General features: G+C 35.7%; 1 protein-coding gene across 2 annotated transcripts in view; it reads right to left on the bottom strand.

Annotated features, from left to right (window-relative positions):
• The window catches only part of tubgcp6 (tubulin gamma complex associated protein 6), a 38865-nt gene that overhangs the window by 813 nt on the left and 13515 nt on the right, over nucleotides 1-24537 (bottom strand). For both annotated transcript variants that reach the window (NM_001374765.1, XM_031897519.1), the window contains 20 exon segments: nucleotides 1284-1483; nucleotides 2167-2380; nucleotides 3009-3141; nucleotides 3568-3762; nucleotides 4269-4410; nucleotides 5313-5481; nucleotides 5687-5894; nucleotides 6809-6909; nucleotides 8240-9479; nucleotides 10508-10630; nucleotides 11861-11999; nucleotides 13932-14047; nucleotides 14205-14293; nucleotides 14376-14457; nucleotides 16628-16777; nucleotides 17126-17265; nucleotides 17345-17436; nucleotides 19504-19613; nucleotides 20919-20994; nucleotides 21892-22013. In NM_001374765.1, coding sequence (NP_001361694.1) covers nucleotides 1284-1483; nucleotides 2167-2380; nucleotides 3009-3141; nucleotides 3568-3762; nucleotides 4269-4410; nucleotides 5313-5481; nucleotides 5687-5894; nucleotides 6809-6909; nucleotides 8240-9479; nucleotides 10508-10630; nucleotides 11861-11999; nucleotides 13932-14047; nucleotides 14205-14293; nucleotides 14376-14457; nucleotides 16628-16777; nucleotides 17126-17265; nucleotides 17345-17436; nucleotides 19504-19613; nucleotides 20919-20994; nucleotides 21892-22013 — 3841 coding nt within the window.

Genomic DNA, 24537 nt, shown 5'->3' with positions numbered 1-24537 from the left:
TCAGAATTACTCTTTAAACATCTATTTACACAAACAAAATAGCATTATCTATGATACATTTCATATAATAATAACAGTGCCACTACACAAAGTCATAAGAAAGAACATGTAGGTAAGTATTTATCAAAGAAGACAGTTCTTAAGGTGCCGGTCGCCAATTTGTAAAAATGTCATAAGCACAGCAAATTTACAAAAGTTATCTTATAATTTTATGGATTTGTTACAATGCCAGCACATTTTGAGAAGTGTTGTATATATGGAAAACAACTTTATTTTCTATTTTTTTCATTATTGCACTATGAAAATGTTTGTGTGCCAAAAAATTCTTTATACAGATTTAAGCTAAATTAAACTATCAACATATTTCCCCAACATTTTCGTTAAAGCGGAGAAATTTTGGTGTAAAAACAATGTCATGGTTATGACTAATTATCAAAATGGTTGTACACAAAAGGGTCATACATATGACTTTTTTTTTTTTTTTTTTTTTTTTTAATTGTTGTAGAGGTGGAAAAATGACAACATTGGTCTGTGGGTGGATTGGAAAAAATACAACATTTTGATGACATTTTTCTTTACTGTCAGGTTTGTCAATTCCCCCCTAATTATTAAAGCTGTCTGGTATTTGCACTATAGCCTGGTTTCATGCTTGGTGTTGCAGCCAGAAGGTCTGCCACAATTCAGCACAGGTAAGTAACAGTAGGGTTTGGCTAGGAAAAGTTTAGGTTGAAACAGTAACAACCACTAGTGTTTCTAAGACTAAGATCAGACCACAGTTAATATAATTACAGGGTTGGTACTAAAACAGCTACTTTGCAAATTCTTCTTGCAGTTTAGGTATCATTTCATCCCCGTAAAGGACCATATACATGTTACTATGATGTGCTGGGTCTGAGCTATCAAAGCTGTGTATCTGCAGAGCTTTCTGGGGTGTGATGAAGGTGGAATCCCAGTATGCATGCACTTTCTGGTTGTAAACAGGAGGGAAGTACAATATTCAGGGTTGTATTGAGGAGAAACAAATCTATGCTATTTGTTAATGTACTTAGGTGGTAGTTTCTATTAAAATTAACAGAAAGCTATAGCTTAACCCTGACAGAGTATTTTGAATTGCAAGTTGAATGGTTTTTGGCTCTGTTGAAAAAGAATGTACATACAGTGTGTATGCAGTTTCAGTGTATGTACAGTACAGAGGAAAACGCCTTTTTTATTTTGATTTGTTACTACAGTAATATATGTAGTAAATAATATCATATCTTTATCACAATTTATTGTGTCCTTACCTTCAAAAAGAAAGTCAGAATAATACTTAAATGTATTGTAAGACTGTTGCATTAAATTAAAGTTGGGATGAACAGCCATTTGTTTCCCTGTGTCACATATCCATGACTGAGAGATTAACTGTAAGCGAAACTTCAGGATGAGGCTGAAAATGCTATGAATAATGTTCATTAGTGGGGCAGCTTTCTCTGTCAGTAGCCCCCTAGGGTAAAAAAACAAAGACAAATGTTAAATAAAGATGGTTACATTTTTATATACTGAACTCACTATACTATCCTTAAGGTTCAGCAGCCATATACCTATATTGATTCATGCTATCAAAGTTGCCCACAGGAGCTCTGCATCATCTGATTTTTAGGCCATCTTTTGAGTGTCAATGACAGTAGTGGCCAAAGGTTTAATTCACCCAAGGCAGGACTCATTCATTGCCACCACTCATCACCCACTATCACAACAACCTCCCATGTTGGCAGACGCACTCTCAAAAGGACCATAACTTGGGGAAGACAGGCACAAAAGGTACAGTTAAGATCATACCAGAACCTGAAAATTTCAGCTACTGAAACCCCTTCTCAGCATGTGTACAGAGCACTGACAGATGCACAAATGAGAGGTAACCCATTCTTCATTAGCCTGCACTTCCACTCTTTGTCATGTAACAATGCTATTTAGGTCCATGTGGCTGACCATATCTCACAATGTCCAACCATTCCACTGGTCATTTAAAAGAAAGCAAAACATATGGCCAACTTTACAGATACAGCTGTGGAGTTAATCATTTATGGTACAAATTATATTTTTTGTAAGGTTACATTGATCAGTCTACTGGCCTGCTTCTTTCCTCTCAATATTCTATGCTTAGATTAAGATTTAAGGGCAATATACCTAAAAAGTGCTTTGTTCAAATAGTCTGCATGGGTCCTGTAAATCTCTTCCAGGTTGCTTACGGCAGAAAGTTTGTTCCTGAATTCACACCAGGTTACATGCAGAATCTGGTTAGCAATGTAACCCTGAATTACTTTAACAAAGTGCTGCATTTCATGTCGATAAAGTTGAAGCTGCCGATACTGAACAGAGTTTGAAGCTTGATTCACCAGTGCTAGAACAAGAAATCAAATATAATTATCAGGAAAACTGTGTTTTTGTCTTTACTACATAGATGATGTACATTGCAACAGTGATGTGTCAAACATATGTACCAATTTCCACTACTGCACAGTTTTAAAGCTACATTGAAGCAGAAAACAACTACACTATAAACGGTGTGTTCATATATGTACAGGGCATTGTTCAGCTATATGTGAAAGTTCCTTTGTAATTTTCCGCTATAAACAGGCACTCGTATTGCACTAAATGATCAAATATTCTTATAGTTGTAAAGCTGCCATGATGAGCTACCCAGAAAGATGTGTTGCCTAAGTTAAAACACAAAATATTTATATAGCAGGGGGGTTGTGAGAGAACTCTCTATAAACTACTATAATTACGACGTGTATATAGCAGAGCTGTCTGTGGGAAAGTAACAAACTCACAGTTGATATCTTGCACAGTAAAACTGCAACCTGCTATACATATGAACTGAAAATTAATTCTTCTTAATGAGGTTGTTTCCTGCTGTGGAGAAACTAATTAGTTCCTGATAGGTTTCTTTTAATAAAATATAAATGCTTTTATGATATAAAGTGGTTTATGGCAATTTTTCAGAATGTTTTATTCTTGCAATTTACCTGTTCTTTTTAGGTGAAACCAAACATCCCTCAATGTCCATACCATGTGCTTCAATTGGAGTAGAAAAGAAAATATTCTGCTATACTTATTCATGCATGCATCCGTAATGACAATGTTGAGCGGCCAATCCACCTTAGGTAGGAAGCATATTATTAAGGATTCGAATACAAGATATGCAACAAACAAGCCACCTGTATATAAACCAGAATTTAACCCTAGATTAAAAAAAAAATCTATGCAATAAAGAAAAACTTTCTAGAAAAAAAGAATGTATTTGTCCCCCAATCTGTTAAATATAGTGATTGGGTGAGCTGAGGAGGGGGTAAATAAAAGTACACTTTGAGGCTAATTGCACAAAGGGTGCTTTGGCCTCTGCTTCCTTCAGAGGACTACAGACTTTATTAGTGCTAACTACCTACATTTTTCTTGCTGTTTTTAAAAAAGTTCCTGGACTCTAGGAAGGAAGGGTAGACTGACATGAGAGCACCATGATTTAAGAGGGTAGGACAATGTTGATATGCTGAAACTTTAGTAATACTATTTTAGTCATTTTCATACCTTGTATTTCAACTCCAAGCAGCTTAAAGCATCAGGGGCAGTAGGTGTGAACATTTCTGGAAGATACTTCAGTGCAAAGGTTAGGTTGGAGGCCAGATTAGAGTCTCCATGCAAACTGTACTGCAGAGCTTTATTCAGTATAGAATTAAGAACCAATGGACTGAGCAGTTGACTTGGTGTATGTCCTGAACCGAGCTATAAAGAAAAATCATTTATCATAATTTCATGCTCAAAATTTGAATATCTAAAAAATAGCAATGACAGGCAAGTTAAGGTTTCAAAATATTACAACTGGAGGACCGAATATTTGCCCCAAATTTTTCAGGAAGGTTAAAAACAAAAATTTTAAAAACTTAAATCTACAAGGTAATTGCGGTGCAGGTATGGCATCTATTATGCAGAATGCTTGGGACTCTGGATAAGGGTTTTTCTGTAATTTCGATAGCCATACCTTAAATCTGCTAAAACATTTAAATATTAAATAAACTCAGTAGGATTGTTCTGCCACTATGAGGGAGTTACAGCAGACTCACAGGACCAATTCTCCTTTTACCAAAGCATCTTAACGTACAATGTACCATACTAATCCCTAGATATAGTTACAGCTAATAAAATATATATGCTCATTTTAAAACACCAAAGCTTCATTCTTAGTTACAAACCATTAAAATATCCTAACATATTTAACTAAAGTAGTTTACCTTTTCAAACAGCATGTCACTAAGTGACTGAGCAAACTCTCCATCTTCCATCAGCAGAAAATGTCTGATAGCTTCAAAGTGTCTCTCCATGTTTAGCTCCACAAAATAATAATCCACTATAGCTTTGTTTACAAGAGAAACACTTGGAATAAAATAAAGAAAAAAATTGTTTAGAATGAAGAATGTTTTAATCTGTAAGGTCTCACAATATTTTAGGATAGGGGTATTGAGTATGTTAAATTGAGAAATTCAAAATAAAGGTGAATAAACTGTATGGGGAAAGGGGCCAAATTATTAAAGAAATACTGTCATGGATTTTTTTTATTTTTTCAAAACGCATCAGTTATTAAATCTTCTCCAGCAGAATCCTGCATTGTGATCCGTTTTTCAAAAACACAGATTTTTTTTATATTTAATTTTGAAATTTCACATGGGGATAACCATATTCTTCATTTCCCAGGGTGCAACATCCATGTGACCTGTGCTCTGATAAACTTCAGTCACACTTTACTGCTGAGCTGCAAGTTGGAGTGATATCACCCCCCCCAGCAGCTGATTAGCAGAACAATGGGAAGGCAGCAAGATAGCAGCTCTCAGTAGGTATCAGAATAGCACTCAATAGTAAGAAATCCAAGTCTGGCTTGGGACTCCTCCAGTTACATGGGTGTAGGAGAAACAATAGATTATCTGAAAGCAGTTCTAATGTGTAGCGCTGGCTCCTTCTGAAAGCTCAGACTCGGGCGCACTGCACTGAGATGGCGCCAACACACCAATATTACAACTATTCTGGTTATTCTTGTTGGTTTAAGAATAAAATTAGAGAGTGAATTAATTGCTATGTAAACAATTTAATTTAGAAATAAAAAGTATACCATAAAAATGTTTATGGTAAAAAAAAAAATCATTGTTTTCCAGCAATCCAATCAATATCTTTGGGTATAGATTAAGGAGGTTGTTGTTTGGCCCTCACATAGAGGCCATGCTACTGAGCTTGCAACTAATCTGCGACAGTGAATGGCCAGCTAAATAAATGCTCATACTCACTGTGAGACCATAGGAGCAGTAACAGAATATTTCATCAACACTGGCAAAGACAGAAGCTCAATAAGCTGAACTGTGGTTTCATCTGTTGCTGGCTGAGTGTTAGGGTCAGTAGGGAAAGAAAACTGCCTGGGCATCACATTGCTAAAAAGATGAAGAACTGGCGGATGTGCTGTATAAAGGAAACAAATGAAAAGCATTCAGACAGTGAATGTAGATCTACTTCTAGGAGTCCAGGCCTGTTTGGGAAAACACACATGACCTTCAATTTAAGCTAAGTAAAATATAATCTATCATGTATATCTGCTTCTTTAATTCACAAAAATAAGTTATATATGTGTGTACGTGTACGTGTGTGTACTAAGCAAGAGACTCACACATCAGTTCATAACTGTCTTGATATTTTTCAAGGCAATATTTCTCTGCCAGGGCTTTTAGATACTCCTGTTGCTTCTCCCATGTATGATCATCATCATCCCCAACATTTCTTTCTCCTTTAGTTCCAAGATCCAGGGTATCAGGTGTGCATAGCAAACTCTGTGCAGCATTTAGTGATGCTTCCCCATCACAGGCCGAATCAGTTTCCTAGAAAGATGACATTGGCCATTTGCGTACTAAGAAAACAAATTACCTAAATAACCCACCTAGGGAAAAGAACTTTATAGGTATAATCAAAGACACCATTTTTTAACTAACATAAGAGATCTCCTTTCTGTGTTGAGCTAATGTCCAAGAAATGTAATAGGGAGTTGATATTATCTATAGTGGTGAAGTTATTTGAATTTTTAGTAAGAGATCACATTAAATATTATACTCTGGAGAATGCCAATATTAGCATTTATCTTGTTGAAGGATTCATTAGAAGCAAATGAAATGCTTTTTATACATTAGCAGGGAATTGGACAGTGGGGTTATAGTAAGTTTTGTCTAGTTTTTCCACTACTTTTTTCTAATGTTTTTCTTAAGGTTTCAAAAAAACAAAATAGCATAAGTAACATCATTTTCTTATCAACCATGCATCTGCTGGATTTTTTTGCAGATTAATACAAGTAACAGATTCTATTAAATGGCATACCCTGTTCATAGATGAAGTACCAGTGTTGAGATATAGATTTGTATGCAGATTCTAATTCAGAAATGTAGATGGAGCAATGTGCTCTAGTGTCTCATATTTGGCTCCAGTTATTTTCTTTAGCAATCTGAATCTTTTCCCCAAGCTGTTCAATAGTTTGAAATAGTTTGTACTGTTTCAATATAATTTCTAAATGGATCCACAGGAATAGGGGTTGAAATACAAATTGTTTTGAAAAACTTGTCAATCATGTGTCTTTTTCATCTTCAACTAACTATGTAAATCTTTTCCATTAACTTCTATTCATTACATTCTAATGTAGCCTGAAAAAGGTTCATTTAGAGACAACATTCTACATTAGGACCATGTTCCAATCTCATCATAAAATCCCCAATAAATAAAGTCTTTGAGAACTGACAAACTTTACCTGCACTTTATGCTGTAGTAGTGTAGAACTTTTCTCCGTGTCATTATCTGAGTTGACTTGAGCTGAAAGTGTGACTGGATTATCTGGTAACAACATTCCTTCTGGTGGGTAATATAAAATATTAGTCTCAAAACATAAGAAAAGCAAATTAAGAATTATTTGTACTGTTTTAAAATGTGGCCCATTCTAAATTGTTAACAATTTTTCAATTACATTATGAAAAACTACAAACATTTTGGAAATCACTGGAAATGTTTCTCTCTGTAGGGCGCTTGGGGTGCGAGGGCTGGCCTGAAACCCATAGCTCAATCTTTTTATAGCAGGTTTCCAGGGTTCTAACTTTCATCACTAGCATTTTGTAGACCTGTCGCTAACCTAACCAAGCCAATGGAATTTAGACAGAATGGTACAGTAGGCAGAGCAACCATAGAAAACCACCTACAGCCACAGAAAATGCATTCTACTAACAAAATCATGGATGTAGCCACGGCAGCATCGAGTAAGATGAAATCATTGTTACTGATAAGGAGTGAAAGGGTGTGATATCTACCAAACAGTTCAACATTTCACACTTCATATTTACAAAACCTCTTGACTTGAGGCTCCCTTGATAAAAACTTTAGGTTAGGTGTTGCTGAAAGGATATGCCGTCAATAGTAGTTGAGCAACTGAACAGCACAAATCAAGATATTTTGAATGTATTTGGAATAATATTGCCCTTAGTAATGTTGACTCCATGTATATTATTTGCTTATACCGTATATACTCGAGTATAAGCCGATCAGAATATAAGCCAAGGTACCTAATTTTACCTAAGAAAACTGGAAAACCGTATTGACTCGAGTATAAGCCTATAGGGTGGGAAATGCAGTGGCTACTGCTAAGTTTCAATAATCAAAATAAATACCAATACAATTACATTAAATGAGGCATCAATGGGGTATATGTTTTTAAATATTTATTTCAAAGAAAAACAGCAAATTAGCTCTGTAAGTGGAGAAGAGTGTCAACAAAAACCATATGGTATCAACAATGATACCTTAAGAGTACTACCCCTTTAGCTCAATCAGCAACCAAGCTAAAACACAGAGTTAAAATCATTCAAAACTATATATAGATTATATAGAATATAAAGTGCAATGTCTAGTGCAGAATGGGACAGGTGAGAACAGTAGATGAAGATGAATTTGGGAGCGGGCCAGGGCACTGGAGGGTCTGGTTGCGGGTGGCCTAATTAGCACACAAAAGACAGAGGGTGCTAGTCTTGAGGGACCCATGGCACCCAACTCTAGTATAAGCCGAGGGTGAGTTTTTCAGGACATTTTGGGTGCTGAAAAACTAGGCTTATACTCGAGTATATACAGTAAATAAACTTCAAACTAAGCAGCAACGGGCTAGTTTTACTGTATATATTTATTTTTAAAACTGTACCTCCTGTAAAGCTTTCCTTGTTGTTTTCTTCTATAAGGACTACAGATGACAAGACAATAGGAGAATCCATGATTTCTGGAGCTGACTGTTTAACCGTGTCTAGCTCTGAACGTCTACACGTACTGTCCTTGTTAGTGTCAGATATCTTGCCATAGCATTGAACTGTAGAGTATGATGAATGGCTAGATTCTGACTTCTGAGTTTTATTTCTGACTTCTAATGTATAGTTTTCCACAGTCTGGTCTCCGATTGGTATGCTTGATTGTGAAGCATGGCCAAAAGGGTTCCTTCTGGGTTTTGATGGTTCTATATCAGAAACCAGTTCTCCAATTTTAATATGAGACTGTGAAGCATGTCCATGAATGTTCCACCGAGGTCGTGAAGATGTTATCTCGGTAGTATTCTCACCAATTTTTATGTTTGCATCAGACACATGTCCATGAACATTCCATCGTGGCCTTGATGGTTTCACATCTGATACATTCTCACCGACCTTAATGTTTGCCTGGGATGCATGCCCATGAAGACTCTGCCTGGGCTTCGAAGGTTCCACATCAGAAGCATATTCACCTACTTTTATATGTCCTGTGGAGACATGTCCATGCAAGTTCAATCGAGGAAGTCGAGGTTCCACATCAGACATATGATCACTAATGTTTATATTAGAATCTGAGGAATGACCATGCTGGCTATGCTTTGGCTGGGGAACTCTGATGTCTGGAACATAATTTCCAATTTTAATACTTGAATCTGACGAATGTCCATGAGAACTCCAACGAGGCTGCGCAGGTTGTACATTAGAATAATATTCTCCAATTTGTATGTGTCCTTGTGAAACTTCGGTAAATGCTATTGGCTTCAGAATGGTTTTAAAATCATACTCATTTCCAGTTCTACTTTCCTGTGAATTACTTTTTAAAGCACACAGATTTTCCTTGTTCTCTGTATTTTTATTTAGATCGGAACCAATGTCTATTAAAGCATCATCTACCAAAGAGTGAGCTACATTTAATTCAACCTCATGATTCTCAGAGGTTAATGTTGGTAAGAAATCGGTAATATCCACATCAAGTGTACACAGATTGGATTCGAAAGACGTTACACTTATAACTGAAGCATTATTGGTTTGCAAATGTATGTTTTCTGTTGGTAATGTAACATCCGGGCTCAATGTTTCACTCTTTAAAAATCTGCTTTGATCATCGTTACTGTGAAAGGTATGTTGTTCTGGAACTGCTTTCTGCAGAATAAATATTTTTAAACTTGTTTTTAAAAAAATTATCAACCAGTAATCTCAACATGTGTTTACAGTTTAATGTGGAAATAGGACTTAAAAAAATCCACTCTACTAGAATCATAAAATACAAAACCTACATGGCAGGGAAAAATGCTGTTTAAATTGTTTTCTTTGCAGATTACATCAACTTCAAAAAGTATTTTTGAATGTATGATAAACTTAAAGTCATATTTCATGGTACAGGTATGTGATCTGTTATGCGGAAACCCATTATCCAGAAAGCTCCGAATTACAGAAAGCTCATCTCCCATAGACTCCAGTTTAATCAAATAATTCTCATTTTTAAAATGATTACCTTGTACTTTGTACTTAATCCCAACTAACATACAATTAATCCTTATTGGAGGCAAAACAATCCTATTGAGTTTAATGTTTAAAATTATTTTTATTAAACTTAAGATATGGAAAACAAAATGGAAATCCGAATTTTCATTATCTGAAAAAACCCAGGTCCCAAGCATTCTGGATAACAGGTCCCATACCTGTATTCACTTGGATGGATCCTGTATCTTCCCCAGGGGCATTTTACAGACCATGAATTTTAAACACAATGTAAGTTATGTAAGATTGACTTGGTCAGTGAAATAAAAGAAAGTCCCAGTGTTAATGCTGTTACTACTTGATTAACTAAAGTCCTTTTCCACTGTTTTTCATAATGGCTTGAAATAATGGAGAAGTTGCTAAATTAAATTAAATGTGATGGTTTATTACTTCCATAAAGGGATACAATGTGGCAATTCCTAATTATATATTATATATATATTATATATTATATATATTATATATATATTATATATAATATATATATATATATATATATATATATATATATATATATATATATATATATATATATATATATATATTATATATATATATATATATATATATATATATTAATATATATTCTATCCAAAGCCTGTGTGCTTTGACATTTACTGGAATGGCCAGAAAAAAAAAAAAAAACTAACCTCAATTCCTATATCCGCCACATCTCCAATATTAGTATGGTCTGTGTGATGTAATATTGCACCATGTGGTAAAACACCCAGATTTTCTTCAGCTATATCCGCTGGGAAATTTGCAACCAAGTCCTAAGGAGTAAAATGATTGCTTATACATTTGGAACTACAATTGTACTATAACACTGTAAAATAAACAATTAAGCAAGTTAAAAACCAAACAGCCAAATATACTCATCGCTAAGCATCTTGCCCAGGTTTAAAAAATATAAAAACCATAAATCATATTCTCTACATCTATTTTACTGCAATATTTAATAAGCCTCTATACAAAACAATACAAGCTACAACCACTTCAATTATCCTCTTCTGTAATATAGCAAAAATATGTAAACTTCTTCCAGCCAAATATTCTTAAAAACTGCTTGATCTCTTGCACCTTGCTTGGCATCTGCATCCATACTATTTAAATTATTTTGTTTGTTTTTCTAGCCTCTTCACTTCATTGGTTACACTACAGTCCTTGTCTCTTATTCTTTCCCAACACTATCTTCATAATCTCTGCTCTCGCATGTTGCAGACCCTTTACTTATACTGAATTCAATCTTTTGAAAAAATAACTGCTTCTTCATAAAGAAGTATTTATGCATTGTTGTAGAAGTCATTTATTCCTATTCCATTTTATTCCACCTCATTTTGTCTTACATTTCATTCAACAGGACACACTATGCATCAGGTAGTTCTTATCCATTATACAGTATATTTTTTACCAGCATTATATCACCATCTATTTAAAGGCACATAAAAATATTTACTGTCAGTGCAATTTATGAGTCCAATGTATTGGTCAACTTATGTGACCTTCTTCAGAGTCAAGAAAACAGTGTCGACATTAGCCTTTACAACCCTCCTAAAAAACAGGGGCTAAATTAAAATACTTGGCACAGTAACCAAATGTAAACAAAACATACACATAATAATACACTCCCACCATGACATCGATTTGCCCTCTGTTGCATATACACACAAATATACATATAAAGATGTATCCTTATATAATATACTGTAAGTATAGAACGATGGAGCACTGCAGAGGAACTTTGTCACAGGGATCTCTCTCAAAGCAGTTCCAAATGATGATTGAAACATCAATTTAATAAAAAATGTTTATAGAAATGCAATGACTACGACCATTTTAGCATTACTGCAAATGCAAGGGGTTGTAAATGAGCCCCTATGTATCTGGGTACTTTATGAAGGTCTGCGCCATTATATGAATATCACATTCTTTAGTAAATAATTATTACATATAGCAGGTAATGTATAATAATGCTTGTTTTCAGTCAAAGCTAAACTACATACCTGCATCTGTTTTTCCTCCTCCAAGAAAAATTTCAGTCGAGCAGTCTCAAGTTTATGACGCTGAATTTTCCAAAGAGCCCTCTGCTCTTTTCGAGTTGCCTCCTCAGACAATTTGCTGTAATGCTCAATAAGTTCTTGTCTATAAAAGCAAACATTATTATGGTGCTAAAAAGTATGAATTATTATTATAATTAGGGATGCACTGAATCCAGGATTCAGTACAGGATCCTTAAAATCACGTGGCTTTTGGTTACATGAAAAAAGAAGTGCTTTGCGCACCCTTCTATATAACCTTTCCTTGGCCTAATTTACGTGCAAATTTGGATTTGGTTTGGCATTTGGCCGAATCTTTAATAAAGGATTCAGGGTTTGGCCAAACCTGAAAACAATGCATTTGTGTATCCCATAATTATAATTAGGGAAAATCTCAACAATGCACAAACAAATTTAGGCATTTTTGCCTATATGTATATATATTTTTGTTTTAACCCATATTAACTATGCAATGTGCAGTATTTTCTAATTCATACTAAGACATATTAGAAAAGTATTTTTTGTTAAGGTGTAATTTTAATTATTCCATTTTCCATTCCTGTTTGCGCATTTAAACTGTTCACTGTACAGCAAAGCTAATGAAACTGTTGGTGTTTTTGTATTGCTTATATAGTTGTTGTTGAACTTTGTTGCATTCTGTAACTTTTGAATAATTGTTTTTGTTGTCAACTTTACTAAAGTATTTATGCTGGACACAAACAACTAATTGTGAAATTTTGTGTAAAAACACAATTTAATATTATTCTGGACCTCCCTGTTCATAAAATGTGAACAAAATATAGTTTTCCTCTGTAAACAAAGTCCTACCCAGCAAATCTCCAAAAATCATCTGGCAGTAGATGCAAATGAAATTCTAAATTCTGCTGGCACTAAGAGTGTAAAGTATTATGGCACACAGGGTTTTACTTGGCAGAGAAGTGTCTGAAAAGTCCCCTGCTGTTGGTCTATTCCCCTGAAAAAGAACCACATAACACATACAGTGAGGAACATAAGTATTTGAACACCCTGCGATTTGGCAAGTTCTCCCACTTAGAAATCACAGGTGTATTTAAAGAGCTCAGACAGGTGCTACTAATTTAGATTAATGAGTGGAGTAGAGGTGGACTTTTTAAAGGCAGAGTAACAGGTCTTTGAGAGTCAGAATTTTTGCTGATTGCCAGGTGTTCAAATACTTATGTGCAGCAGTGCAATACAAATATATTCTCTAAAAATCATACAATGTGATTTCCTGATTTTTTTTTAAATGCGGTCTCTCACAGTGGGAATGCACCTACAATGTGAATTTCAGACCCCTCCATGATTTCTAAGTGGGAGAACTTGCAAAAATGCAGGGTGTTCAAATACTTATGTTCCTGACTGTACTTGGCCTGAACTTGTCAATTGAGAAGGGTAATGTACACAAAGTACAGAGCTAGAGCAAATGGTAGATTTAAGCACTGGAGGAATCATTGACCATACCCTAATTGCCACAAGTGAACACGCTTTATGCTTACATGCAACACTGGAAGTGGTCATGGCTACTACAGTAACTCTAACACTGGCAGCTCCTTGATCTAATTCTTTAAGTCACTTTGGTTCACAATTTGGAGAATCTCCTAGTTGCTGGAATACTATTTGCCTAACTGCACTACACAAATCTGTATACCTTAGGCCAATGCTGTCCAAATGGCGTTTGTGGCCCCCACCTTTCTGGCTGCTGTGACTATGTACCTTTGTGTAGGCTTTAATTGGTATTAGTACTGAAATTAACTGGCCCCTGCATTGTTCACACCTCAGATTTGGGCTGCAAGCCTCTGCACTGTTCATACCTGTAAGGCCTTGTGTTGTTCATAAATGTAAGGTCCTGCATTATTCACACCTACAAGGCCCTGCATTCTTCACAATTCAATCTCACAATCTCAGACTGTAAGTGCCCACATTGTTCAACTGGTCACTACTCAGAGAAACTGTAGGTCACACACAAATATGTAAACTTGCTTATGTATTACTAGCTGACAACTAACTGAGTGGATCTTACCTTGTTTTCAGCTCTAGTTCTTCTTCTAATGCCTTTAGTCTTTTCTCACGATCACGTATCTCTCGGGCATAGCTAAAATCATCATCAGCTTCTTCTTGCTTTGCTGCAAGGCGCCTCTGTACAATCAAATTAATGTCAAAATAAATGGGACAAATTTTGGAATGTACCCTATGTTTTAATTAGCGTGGACTCCTTCCTTTTTTTTTTTTTCAAGATCCCATTTTAAATAATGATAACATTTTATAAGAAAAACATTCAACTTAGCAAAACTACCTCTTGGTCTTTTTCATATTGTTCTTTCAGCTTCTGAAAAAGCTCTCGCTTTTTTGTATCCGAAGACATTTTCTCAGCCAGTTTGTGATCTGTAATATATTATAAAAAAATAATTATAAACAGCAAATCAGAGAAGCAATTCACTCAAAAGGTAATAAATAGAATACCTACCCTTGAAGGTTTCAAAAACTTTTTCTGCTGTTTCGCGTGCCTGAATAATTAACTCTTGCTTTGCAATTTCTGTTTGTAAGTCCTAACATAAAAAATTAAAAAAAAAAAAATTATATATAATGTGTAATAACAGCTGATAAAAGGCCCTTAATGCAGAAACTACTTAAACATTTTGCAAACAATGTCCTAAGTCTACTTCCACCCCTGCACTCCTTAGGCTAATGCCAGACGAGGCGTAGGGCGAATATTTTCGCCAAGCGGAAAAACGCTTGCAAAAAATTCCGCCCTACGTCTCCTACTTGTGCCTGCACCCGAATGAATGAGATAAGCTCGGGGGCAGGCACATGTAGCGGAAATATGCATAAAAATGCGAGTGTTTGAAAGTCTTGCGTTTTTATGCTTATTTCGGCTACATGTGCCTGCCCCCGAGCGTATTCCATTCATTCGGGTTCAGGCACATGTAGGAGGCGTAGGGCGGTATTTTCAGCAAGCGTTTTCCGCTTGTAGAAAATATCCACCCTACGCCTTGTCTGGCATTAGCTTTAAGGCTTCTTTGGAGCCAGCCCAGGTGAAAGCACACAAAGTAGATAATCATTAAATATCACTTTCAATGACAACCATTTCTATTTTGTGCTTTTAACTAAAAACCATCTGCCCCAATCTACCAACTCAAGTAATGTTTTTGTGTACTAAAATTTGTGTCTTTGTGGACCCAATTTATGTTGTTGTTGTTTTGTTCTGAGTAGTTATAGATCACTAGATCCAATACAGCATTCTTTCTGGTCAGGTCTTTATAAATGTGCTGCATGACAATTTCATGTCACATATTTATATTAAACTTGTTTCCATTTACTGTATTGGCAGTTTTATTTCTTCAATTAATACCTGGTTAGTTAAAATAATAAGACTTGCTCCCCAACCTTGCAGCCCTTTCTATTTGCTATAGAAGCTAAGCCTCTTCCTTGTCACTTACATGAGGGGGGCTGAAGCATATTCCTACAGGTATGGGACACATAATCCAGAATGCTCTGGGCCTGGGGTATCCAGATAAGGGGTCTATCCATAATTTGGATCTCATACCTTAAGTCTACTAAAAAAATTATTTAAACAGTAATTAAACCAAATAGGTTTTGGCTCTAATAATGATTAATTGTATCTTTGTTGGGATGGAGTACAAGGTACTGTTTTATTATTACAGAGAAAAAGGAAACCATTTTTAAAAATGGAGTCTATGGGAGATGGCCTTTCCATAATTCAGAACTTTCTGGATAATGGGTTTCCGGATAAGGGGTTCAATACCTGTATAATAAATTTGCTTGTCACGTTACAATCTGTAAAAGGTTCAATCCTCTCTTTCTCCTGCACATCTTCCAACATAAAACAGGGTTTTAAATCATGCTTAATATACCCCTCCTCCTTTTATATGTTTTATCTCTCCAAATAAATATGTGTAAAGAAATGGCTTAAAAACACTTACTGATGCCTTTTCCTTTATACATCCAGGTCTCTACTTTTGTAAAAACTAGTTTAACTAGAGTTAAATTAAAAAAATTTGAACAGGATGTTTAAAGTCTCCCCTTATGGCTTAAACTTACAGACCTAGTCAAGGTCTGTTAAAAGTCATTTTATCCTCAATTTTTTCTTGAAGAGAAGAAATAAATCAATCCAGTCACAGTACTACAGAATGAAGAGATTTCTAACATCTACAACAAACATTCACATTCCTTGAATTTAAAACAAAATAACTATAATCCCATCTCTAGAGATGACTGACTAAAGGCCTTCTTTCAACCTCTGTTTAATATAAGACAGACATGCAGGTTAGACTTTTGGTTACATTTTGTAATTTGCATTGAAGACAGTCCTGAAAGAATCCTCCTTGCTAAGATGAAGAGCAGGAGAAAGCCAGAAAATCGAATAACGTTTCCCCTACCGCTGTGAGTGACAAAAGAAGAGTTAAGGCAACAGGGCTAAAAATATACAGGTGACAGAAAAAGGGTCAATTCAGGATCAATACCTGCAAGTGAGATAGCAGCCAAATTGCAGTATCTGTTCTAGGATCTCAGGTAGCCCTTATGCCTTGGGATCATCTCACATGAAATGTGATTATATACATCTAAATAACTAAATTATTTCATTATTTATCTACATTTGGAACACCACACAGCTACACACACCACAACAGCTAATAATATGCATAACCTTCTGGATAGCAATGGACCGTAAAGTAATAAAGGCATATTTGTACTCACCTTTTGTTCTTTGCTAATACAACTATGTCGTGCTATTCTCTCCATACGTGCAACATAAATGGCACAGTCTTTTTCAATTTCCTTTAGCTCTTCTAAGGAGAATGTTACAGATATTCGAGGTACTGGGATATCTGACCAACATATATAATGCTGCAAAATCAAAATGCATACATTTTTTCAATGAAATTACTTTAATTGCTTTATTTTACTGCTCAATCCTGATATTAACTTTTTTTTACTGTATATTGATCAAAAGAAAAGCTCATGCCATCTGTCTAAATAAGGCAGTAAAATGTTATCTTTGGTTCCTGCAGGCAAGCCATTCCTATAGCTTATAGTCAAGCCCTTTTTAACATTATCAGTGGAAGCAATATAGTAAATCACAGCATCTCACCTGGTCACTGCCCTTATTGTTCTTTCCTCCAATTTAAAGGATTATACTATCTGGGACAATCTTTATACTGTGTTAAATTCATAATGAATATATATACTATTTACCTTAGGACAACATAACTTTAACAAGTTTATGGTTTTCCCACAAATATATATTTCATTAGCTACATGCTTCAGAAATACAGGCACACAGTCTTCAACTTCCTTGGAAATCAAAACGTATCCGTGAGTCCAATATTGTTTATCTAATAAAATAGAATGCAACACATTAACACTGAAATAACAATTTAAGGCTTGCTATGTAAAAACAAAATGCTGCCATACCTCTAAATCCAAGGTAATCTTCATTTACTTGAATCATAAATTCCCCGCATACATCCCTAAAGACACCGCTATACACCCAATCATAAATAAACCTGAACAAAAAAGGAGTTTCATAATTCTAAAGTGCAATACATATAATAGGACTAGTTTAATTAATACAATTATTTTTTGTAGTTGGAACAAAGCTGTATACACCAAGCTTATATGTTTAACAAAAAGAAGGAACACAAATGACAAACAATGAAAATATCAATCAATGGATATCAATTAACACATATTACCAATGAAAATATTAAAAACATATGCTGTCAAAGCATGGTTGGCATCCATATATCTGAGACAGGTTTCTGTTTAAACAGCTTTAGCAGTTTGTTTGAAAGGGTTATCATATTGTCATTATTCCATATTAAATTATTATAATATTTCCCCTTCTAGGAAGCCATGGAGCATGCAAATCTATTTATAATGCCAGATGTATGACCAGAACATTTACCGTTTACACCCGCTTACAGAATAGCTGCCACTAAGGCCTTCTTCCAGAGTAAGATTTAACCTACTGTCATTAAGGTATTCCATAATTCTCTACACTACGCTTGTACACTGATCTTGAAAATTTTTCATAACAGCTTCTTATACTGTACCCATGATCTAGTATTTACTAATGCTCTCTCAAAAGCCCCTCAACCAGCCTTTGACATTTTCATAATTTTTTTTTTTTAATTGCTCAATGCTTTATAGGCTGTAAAGGACATGTAAAGCCTACATCTTCCTACGGTGTATATAAGTTGGGCACTTCTCCCCAACCAAAATGACATCATGTGTACGGCATATATCCCCTCTAATTGCCATCTCCATCACATTTTCTTACAAACAGCGGCCATTTTCCCTCTGACACATCATCAGTGACATTTACATCTGCAAACAGCACATGTGCACTGTAATGTTCATGCAATCAAGAATGCAGCCTTACATAACTTACTATGTATATAGTAAAAATTGTATAAAAATGTCCTGCTTGGATTGAGCACTGTAATGGTAAAGCTGAGCTCAGGAGAAGAGGTAAGGAGAAACAAAAAAGGAGCAGACTGCTAGAGCAGAGTTTCTATGGGAATCAGCAGAATTCTGGGAACGAATTCCAGACTCTTAAAAAAAAAAAATCCCATTTACATGGGTTTATCCTATAGGCTACAGCTCACCCACTGGGTTTGAAGCTGAAGCCAGGACAATAGCTGATCAGATTCCCAACTACAGACCGGTTTCGCCCTTATTGGGGGCTCATCAGTGTAGAAAACCCTACACTACACTGATGAGCCCCCAATAAGGGCGAAACCGGTCTGTAGTTGGGAATCTGATCAGCTATTGTCCTGGCTTCAGCTTCAAACCCAGTGGGCGAGCTGTAGCCTATAGGATAAACCCATGTAAATGGGATTTTTTTTTTTAAGAGTCTGGAAATCGTTCCCAGAATTCCTTTTGTTTGCTTTTGTCTGTGTGAGGCAGTCTCCTCAACCTTATTTATTTGTTTATGGGAATCAGTAAACCCATCGCTTTATTGGCTGCTAGACTGGAGGGTGTGTTTAGTAATCTGAGCAGAGAAGAACTGAGCTTGCTCAAAGTAAATTCCTGATGGAGGGGGCCCAAGGGGGTTTGAAGAAGAGAAAGAATCCTAAGGGGGGTAAATAAGGGGATGCTGCACAAGCATCCAATATCCGCCAACAAACGCAAGACTTTGCATCTATCGGCTGTGTGTGCCTGCACCCAGGTATATCCAATGCTTCTTGGTGCAGGCACAACTAGAATTTTTTTTAAAAATAGAGGTGGATTGTTAGCCTGTGCTTATCCACAGGCTGACAATCTGCCCTGTGTGCCCTTGCCCTTAATATTAAGCTTTGAGCAACTACAGTGGCAGGTATTTACAGATTTAAAATAGGTTGTTCACTAATTACATTTTTGTTTGGGGGGTTTACATGTCCTTTAGATGTTATGTTATGGCATGTGAATCATTAGATCCCAGGGAGTACGCCTTAGTACTTAAAATGGCAATTCTCTATTTAGGATTACCCAATAGCACATACTACTAAGAAAGTATATTTTTCTAAATATGGGCTGCTTTATGCAATATAATTTTATTCAGAAAACAGCATTTAATAAGCGACCTTTACCTTGTGTATGGTTCACAGCTTGTTTTTAACAGTGATAACAAGACAGGATAATTTTCATTGCTGCTGTTATCAAGTGCTTCTTTGTACAAATATGAAAGAAGCTTTACTCCCTAAAAGTTAAAAGGGGAAATATTATTCACGTTAAGAGGCTAAGACAATTTTCAACACATTTACTCTTTAGGATATTAAAGGAGATCACCACCCAAAAACTGTTTATTGCCAAAGGGAAAAATGTGTGCAGCATTCTGTATATTATCGGCTCCATAGATACCAGCCGGGTGCTAACCAACAAATCACATCCAGTAAATAGGAAGCACTCACGGCATCAGATCTGCAAAAACAGTCCTTTATTCAGTTGCCAAGGTGACTGAATAAAGGACTGTTTTTGCAGATCTGATGCTGTGAGTGCTTTCTATGTACTGGATATATTATATATATATATATATATATATATATATATATATATATATATATATATATATATATATATAAACGAGTTGCTGGAAAGCTGCACACCATAAGAGCAAGATAATACCTGGGTGCCAGTGCTGAAAGCGTAGATACACAGGGTTGGAATGACAGCACACGCAGGATGTTTTTCAAGAAGAATCACAGAGGTTTAGATAAATAAATGTGAGGCTTTATTCAGTCCGACGTTTCAGTTCCTATCTGGAACTTTCATCAGGGACAGTCCCTGATGAAAGTTCCAGATAGGAACTGAAACGTCGGACTGAATAAAGCCTCACATTTATTTATCTAAACCTCTGTGATTCTTCTTGAAAAACATCCTGCGTGTGCTGTCATTCCAACCCTGTGTATATATATATATATATATATACATACACACACACATACATATATATACATACGTACATACACTCATAAGGTGCACAGTACTAGTTCTTTAAACCATCATTTATTAGAAAATATTTTAAAAGTCACATAGGCAACATTAATGTTTCAGAAGTATCCGCCACCATTTGTAGTACCCTTAGTTGACAAAAGCAGACAAAAGCAATTAGAAAATTGAAAATAATTATCATACAATTATATATCTCATACAATACCTCAGTGGTTTTTGAACTGATTTGGAATTACAATAGAAAGCAGTATTTTTCTATTCTCTCATTCTGACTCTTGAAACAATGTAACACAAGTTAGTTCTCAATTCTCCTCCAGGTCTGTTAATTAGCTAGCTTCTGTTACACTGTTTTAGAACCAGCAGAGCAAAGAATATAAATAACCATGAAGATCTGCTTTTAATAATAAATACACATACAATGTTACCAGGAGATACTTAAATTACTTGTTCTTGGATAAAGAGCATAACCTTTCTTAGATTTGTTTAAAAAAAATTATAAAAAAAGGACAAGGTAGTCACTATCAGGATAAATTAACTTGACAGTCATACTCACTGTAGGAAACAAAGTGCTGGTCACTCTTGTGGCACTGGTGGCAAGTGCCCCAATGCAGCAAAGCTCTGCTAAATACCTAAACAAACAAACTTAAACTAGTAAAACTTACTTAATCAGATTACAAAAAAAACAGATTACAGATGTATATTATTATATGAGTTAAAACTACTATGCATACAAGAGGCCATTAACTAATTATACAATAAGGGAAGAATGGAAACTTGTTATCCAGAAAAAAATCAAATTAAGGGAAGGTCTTCTCCCATAGACTCAATTTTAATCAAATAGGTTTTGAAATATATTTCTTTTTCTCTGTAATAACTTGTACTACAAAATTACTGCAGGACAAAATAAATCTGTTCTGTCTCAGGCAACATTTTAAAATAAACACCAGTTTCAAAATGTACTACAGGCTACAGATATCATCGCCCTTTCATAAGCAAGGTCACCAATACATTCAATACTAGGAAGCACTAATTTAGCTAATAACATTTCAATGAATTTTTCTTGAAATAAGGTGCTTTATTTTATAAAATGATAGGAGTGCTCGCGCACACATTTTTAGTACAAATGTAAATATATTTCCCCCCTAAATACTATAGATATTGATAAAAAAGAAAACAAAAAGGTTTTTGTGATTTTAAAAATGTTTTGCTCAACCAGTAAATAAAATCCTTAACCACAGCCTTCTCTCCAGAAAGACAAAATGGTGAGCTATGAGAGGCTAAATTCTATTCATAGTTAAAAATAACTGCGTGAAAAATTAGTTGAGAATTTATGATAAAATAAAATTCTTTTGAACCTTTATTTTTTTTCTCCATAAAGAAAAATAGGTTATACAGGTAAAAAGGTAACCAATCAGTCTGAATGTGACAGGCCTGAAACTCTTGACCAATATATTAAAACTGATTAGCAAAATAAAAAATGTATTTTCATTCAAATGTATTTTCAAATGTAAAATCATTTGTTTTACCTTAGTTGCCGTCCAAGTTTTCTGAAAAGGAAGCTAATTGTGAGAAGAGTCAGTGTCGCAGGAGTTGATAAAACACATGCCCGATAATATTGCAGATATTTCCTAAGACCACTTGTAAAAGCCTGTAAAAAGAGAACAAAGAATCAAGCGAAAATGAAAGATTTTTTTGCAATTTGAATAAAACATAAAAATATTAAAGGACATGTAAAACCCCCACAAAAAATTTAATCAATGAACAGCTTATTCAAAATCTTTAAATACCTGCCACTCCAGTAGTACAAAGGTTAATAGTAAGGCTGCAGCATCCCCTTAATCATTTGGGATTTCTTCTCCTCCTCGGCCCCCTTCCTTAGGAACTGACTTTGGCTAACTGAGCATGCTCAGTTCTTCTCGACTCAGGATCCTAAACATGCCCATCAGTCTAGCAACCAGTGAAGGGATGGCAATGTTGGTTTCCATATAAACTCTGCTCTAGCTGTGCACTGCTGGAGAAATGTTTTTTTTTCTCCTAACCTCCTGTCCTGTGTTTAATTTAACCATTACAGGGCACAATCCAAGCAGAACTTTCTATCAAAGTAAGTTCTGCCTGTGTATTTAATTGCAGGTAAACAACGAAAAATAACCTTGATTTACTCAAAAGATCTTTTGATTAAACCAAAGATACCCCCCTAATAGCTAGTGTTACACCCTTTGGCTGAAATAACTGCAGTGAGACCCTTTTTGTAGCCATCTACCAGTCTCTGACATCGGTCTGAGGAAAGTTTGCCCCACTTCTCAATGCAGAATTCTTTTAGCTGTGAAACGTTTGAGGGGTTTCTTGCATGTACAGAACATTTGAAGTCACCTCACAGCATCTCAATGGGATTTAGATCTGGGCTCTGACTTGGCCACTCCAGGACTCTCCATTTCTTAGTTTTCAGCCAGTCCTTGGTGGATTTATTGGTATGTGTTGGGCCATTGTCATGTTGCAGAGTCCAGTTCTGCTCAGCTTTAATTTTTTTTTTAGATGGTCTCACATGTTCCTCAAGCACCCTCTGATACACAGTAGAATTCATGGTGGATTCTATGAAGGTGAGATTGCCAGGTCCTGCGCTGCAGCAAAGCATCCCAAACCATGAAACCTCCACCTACATGCTTTACAGTTGGTATGAGGTTCTTTTCCTGGAATGCTGAATTTGGTTTACGCTAAACACTTCCTCTGTTCGGATGTCCAAATAATTACATTTTAGACTCATTTGTCCAAAAACTATTATTTTAGAAGTCCTAGTCTATGCTGTCTCTGGCAAACTTCAGTCTAACCTTGATGTTTCTCTTAGAGAGCAAAGTTTTCCTCCTTGCACACCTCCCATGCAAGTTAAAAGTTGTGCAGTCTTCTTTCTGACTGTAGTGGCATACACTCTAACATCAACAGTAGCAAGAGCCTGCTGTTGGTCCCGTGATGACATTTTAGAGTTTTTGGAGACTTCTTTTAGCATCTTGCAGTCTGCTCTCGGGGTGAACTTGCTTGGATGGCCAGACCTGGGTATGTTGTTTTGAAAGTCCTCCACTTGTAGACTATTTTCCGGACAGTGAAATGGCGGATTTCAAATTCTTTTGAGATCTTTGTAAATCCCTTACCAGACTTATAAGCTGCTACAATCTTCTTTCTGAAGGCCTCAGACAGCTCTTTTGATCTTACTTCTGTTGTTACTCTCACCTCAACAGTCAGGAGCACACCAAACTAAATGTCTGAGATCTAAATAGGGCAAACCTCCTTCAAAATACCGAGTAACTATGTTCTAATCATGTGCACCTGATGTGAAACACCTGTGTGTGATTTGAGCCATTTTAAGTAGGACTAAATTTGGGGGTTTCCTGATTTATTCCTCACCAGAAATTACATTTTTGTAAAATTACATTTTACAGAAGATTTTGAAAAGTCTATTCTTCAGTTTTAATTGTTTAGTTATATTACTTGAATCTTCCAGTATTTTTAAAATTGAGATTAAATATCCATATGTCCAAGAATGTTACAAAAACACACAGGCTTTCATAGGGTCTCCTAATGTTTTCACATGACTGTATATCTGACTAACAAACAGGGCCTGAACTAGTGTTGGAAGAAGCTAGGCATATATCTCTTCTGTTTGCCTACCCCTAATTTGGGCCCTGGGTGAGGGAAAGAAGTTATCTGCACCTGCAAATTTTGTCGCTCTCCTCCCCCTACCTCCACTTGTCACCAAGTGTGCATGTGCACTTGCCAGGGGGGGCGATTGCAGATCACTTCTTGCCTTAGGTGCAGTTTTGACTTGGCCTGGTGCCATGAACAACATCCTAGTGGAAAGCCTCCCTAGACTAGTAAAGGCTAAAGGGAGAATTTGAATAAGATGGTGGACAGGCAGGTGTTTAGATCCTTTTGGCTATATTGTAACCATAACACATTCTGAAATTTTAGATGTGCCCATGGAATCTAAAAGAAAGATGATACAGAATGATTTTTTATCATGTCCTCAAACTGATATTACTTTTACTGACCCTTACTCTGGTGCCCTGAATAGTAAACCTACAAAAAGATGCATTTTTGACAAATGTATGCTCTGCAAAAGGTTACGATAACAGTGTTCCTTTGTAGCTCTAATCAAAACACCATGCTTGCTCCCTTTTTAC

This window comes from Xenopus tropicalis, chromosome 3, assembly GCF_000004195.4.
Source record: "Xenopus tropicalis strain Nigerian chromosome 3, UCB_Xtro_10.0, whole genome shotgun sequence".
NCBI lineage: Eukaryota > Metazoa > Chordata > Amphibia > Anura > Pipidae > Xenopus > Xenopus tropicalis.
Note: the sequence above shows the minus strand (reverse complement) of the source record. Positions and strands in the feature narration are given on the sequence as shown.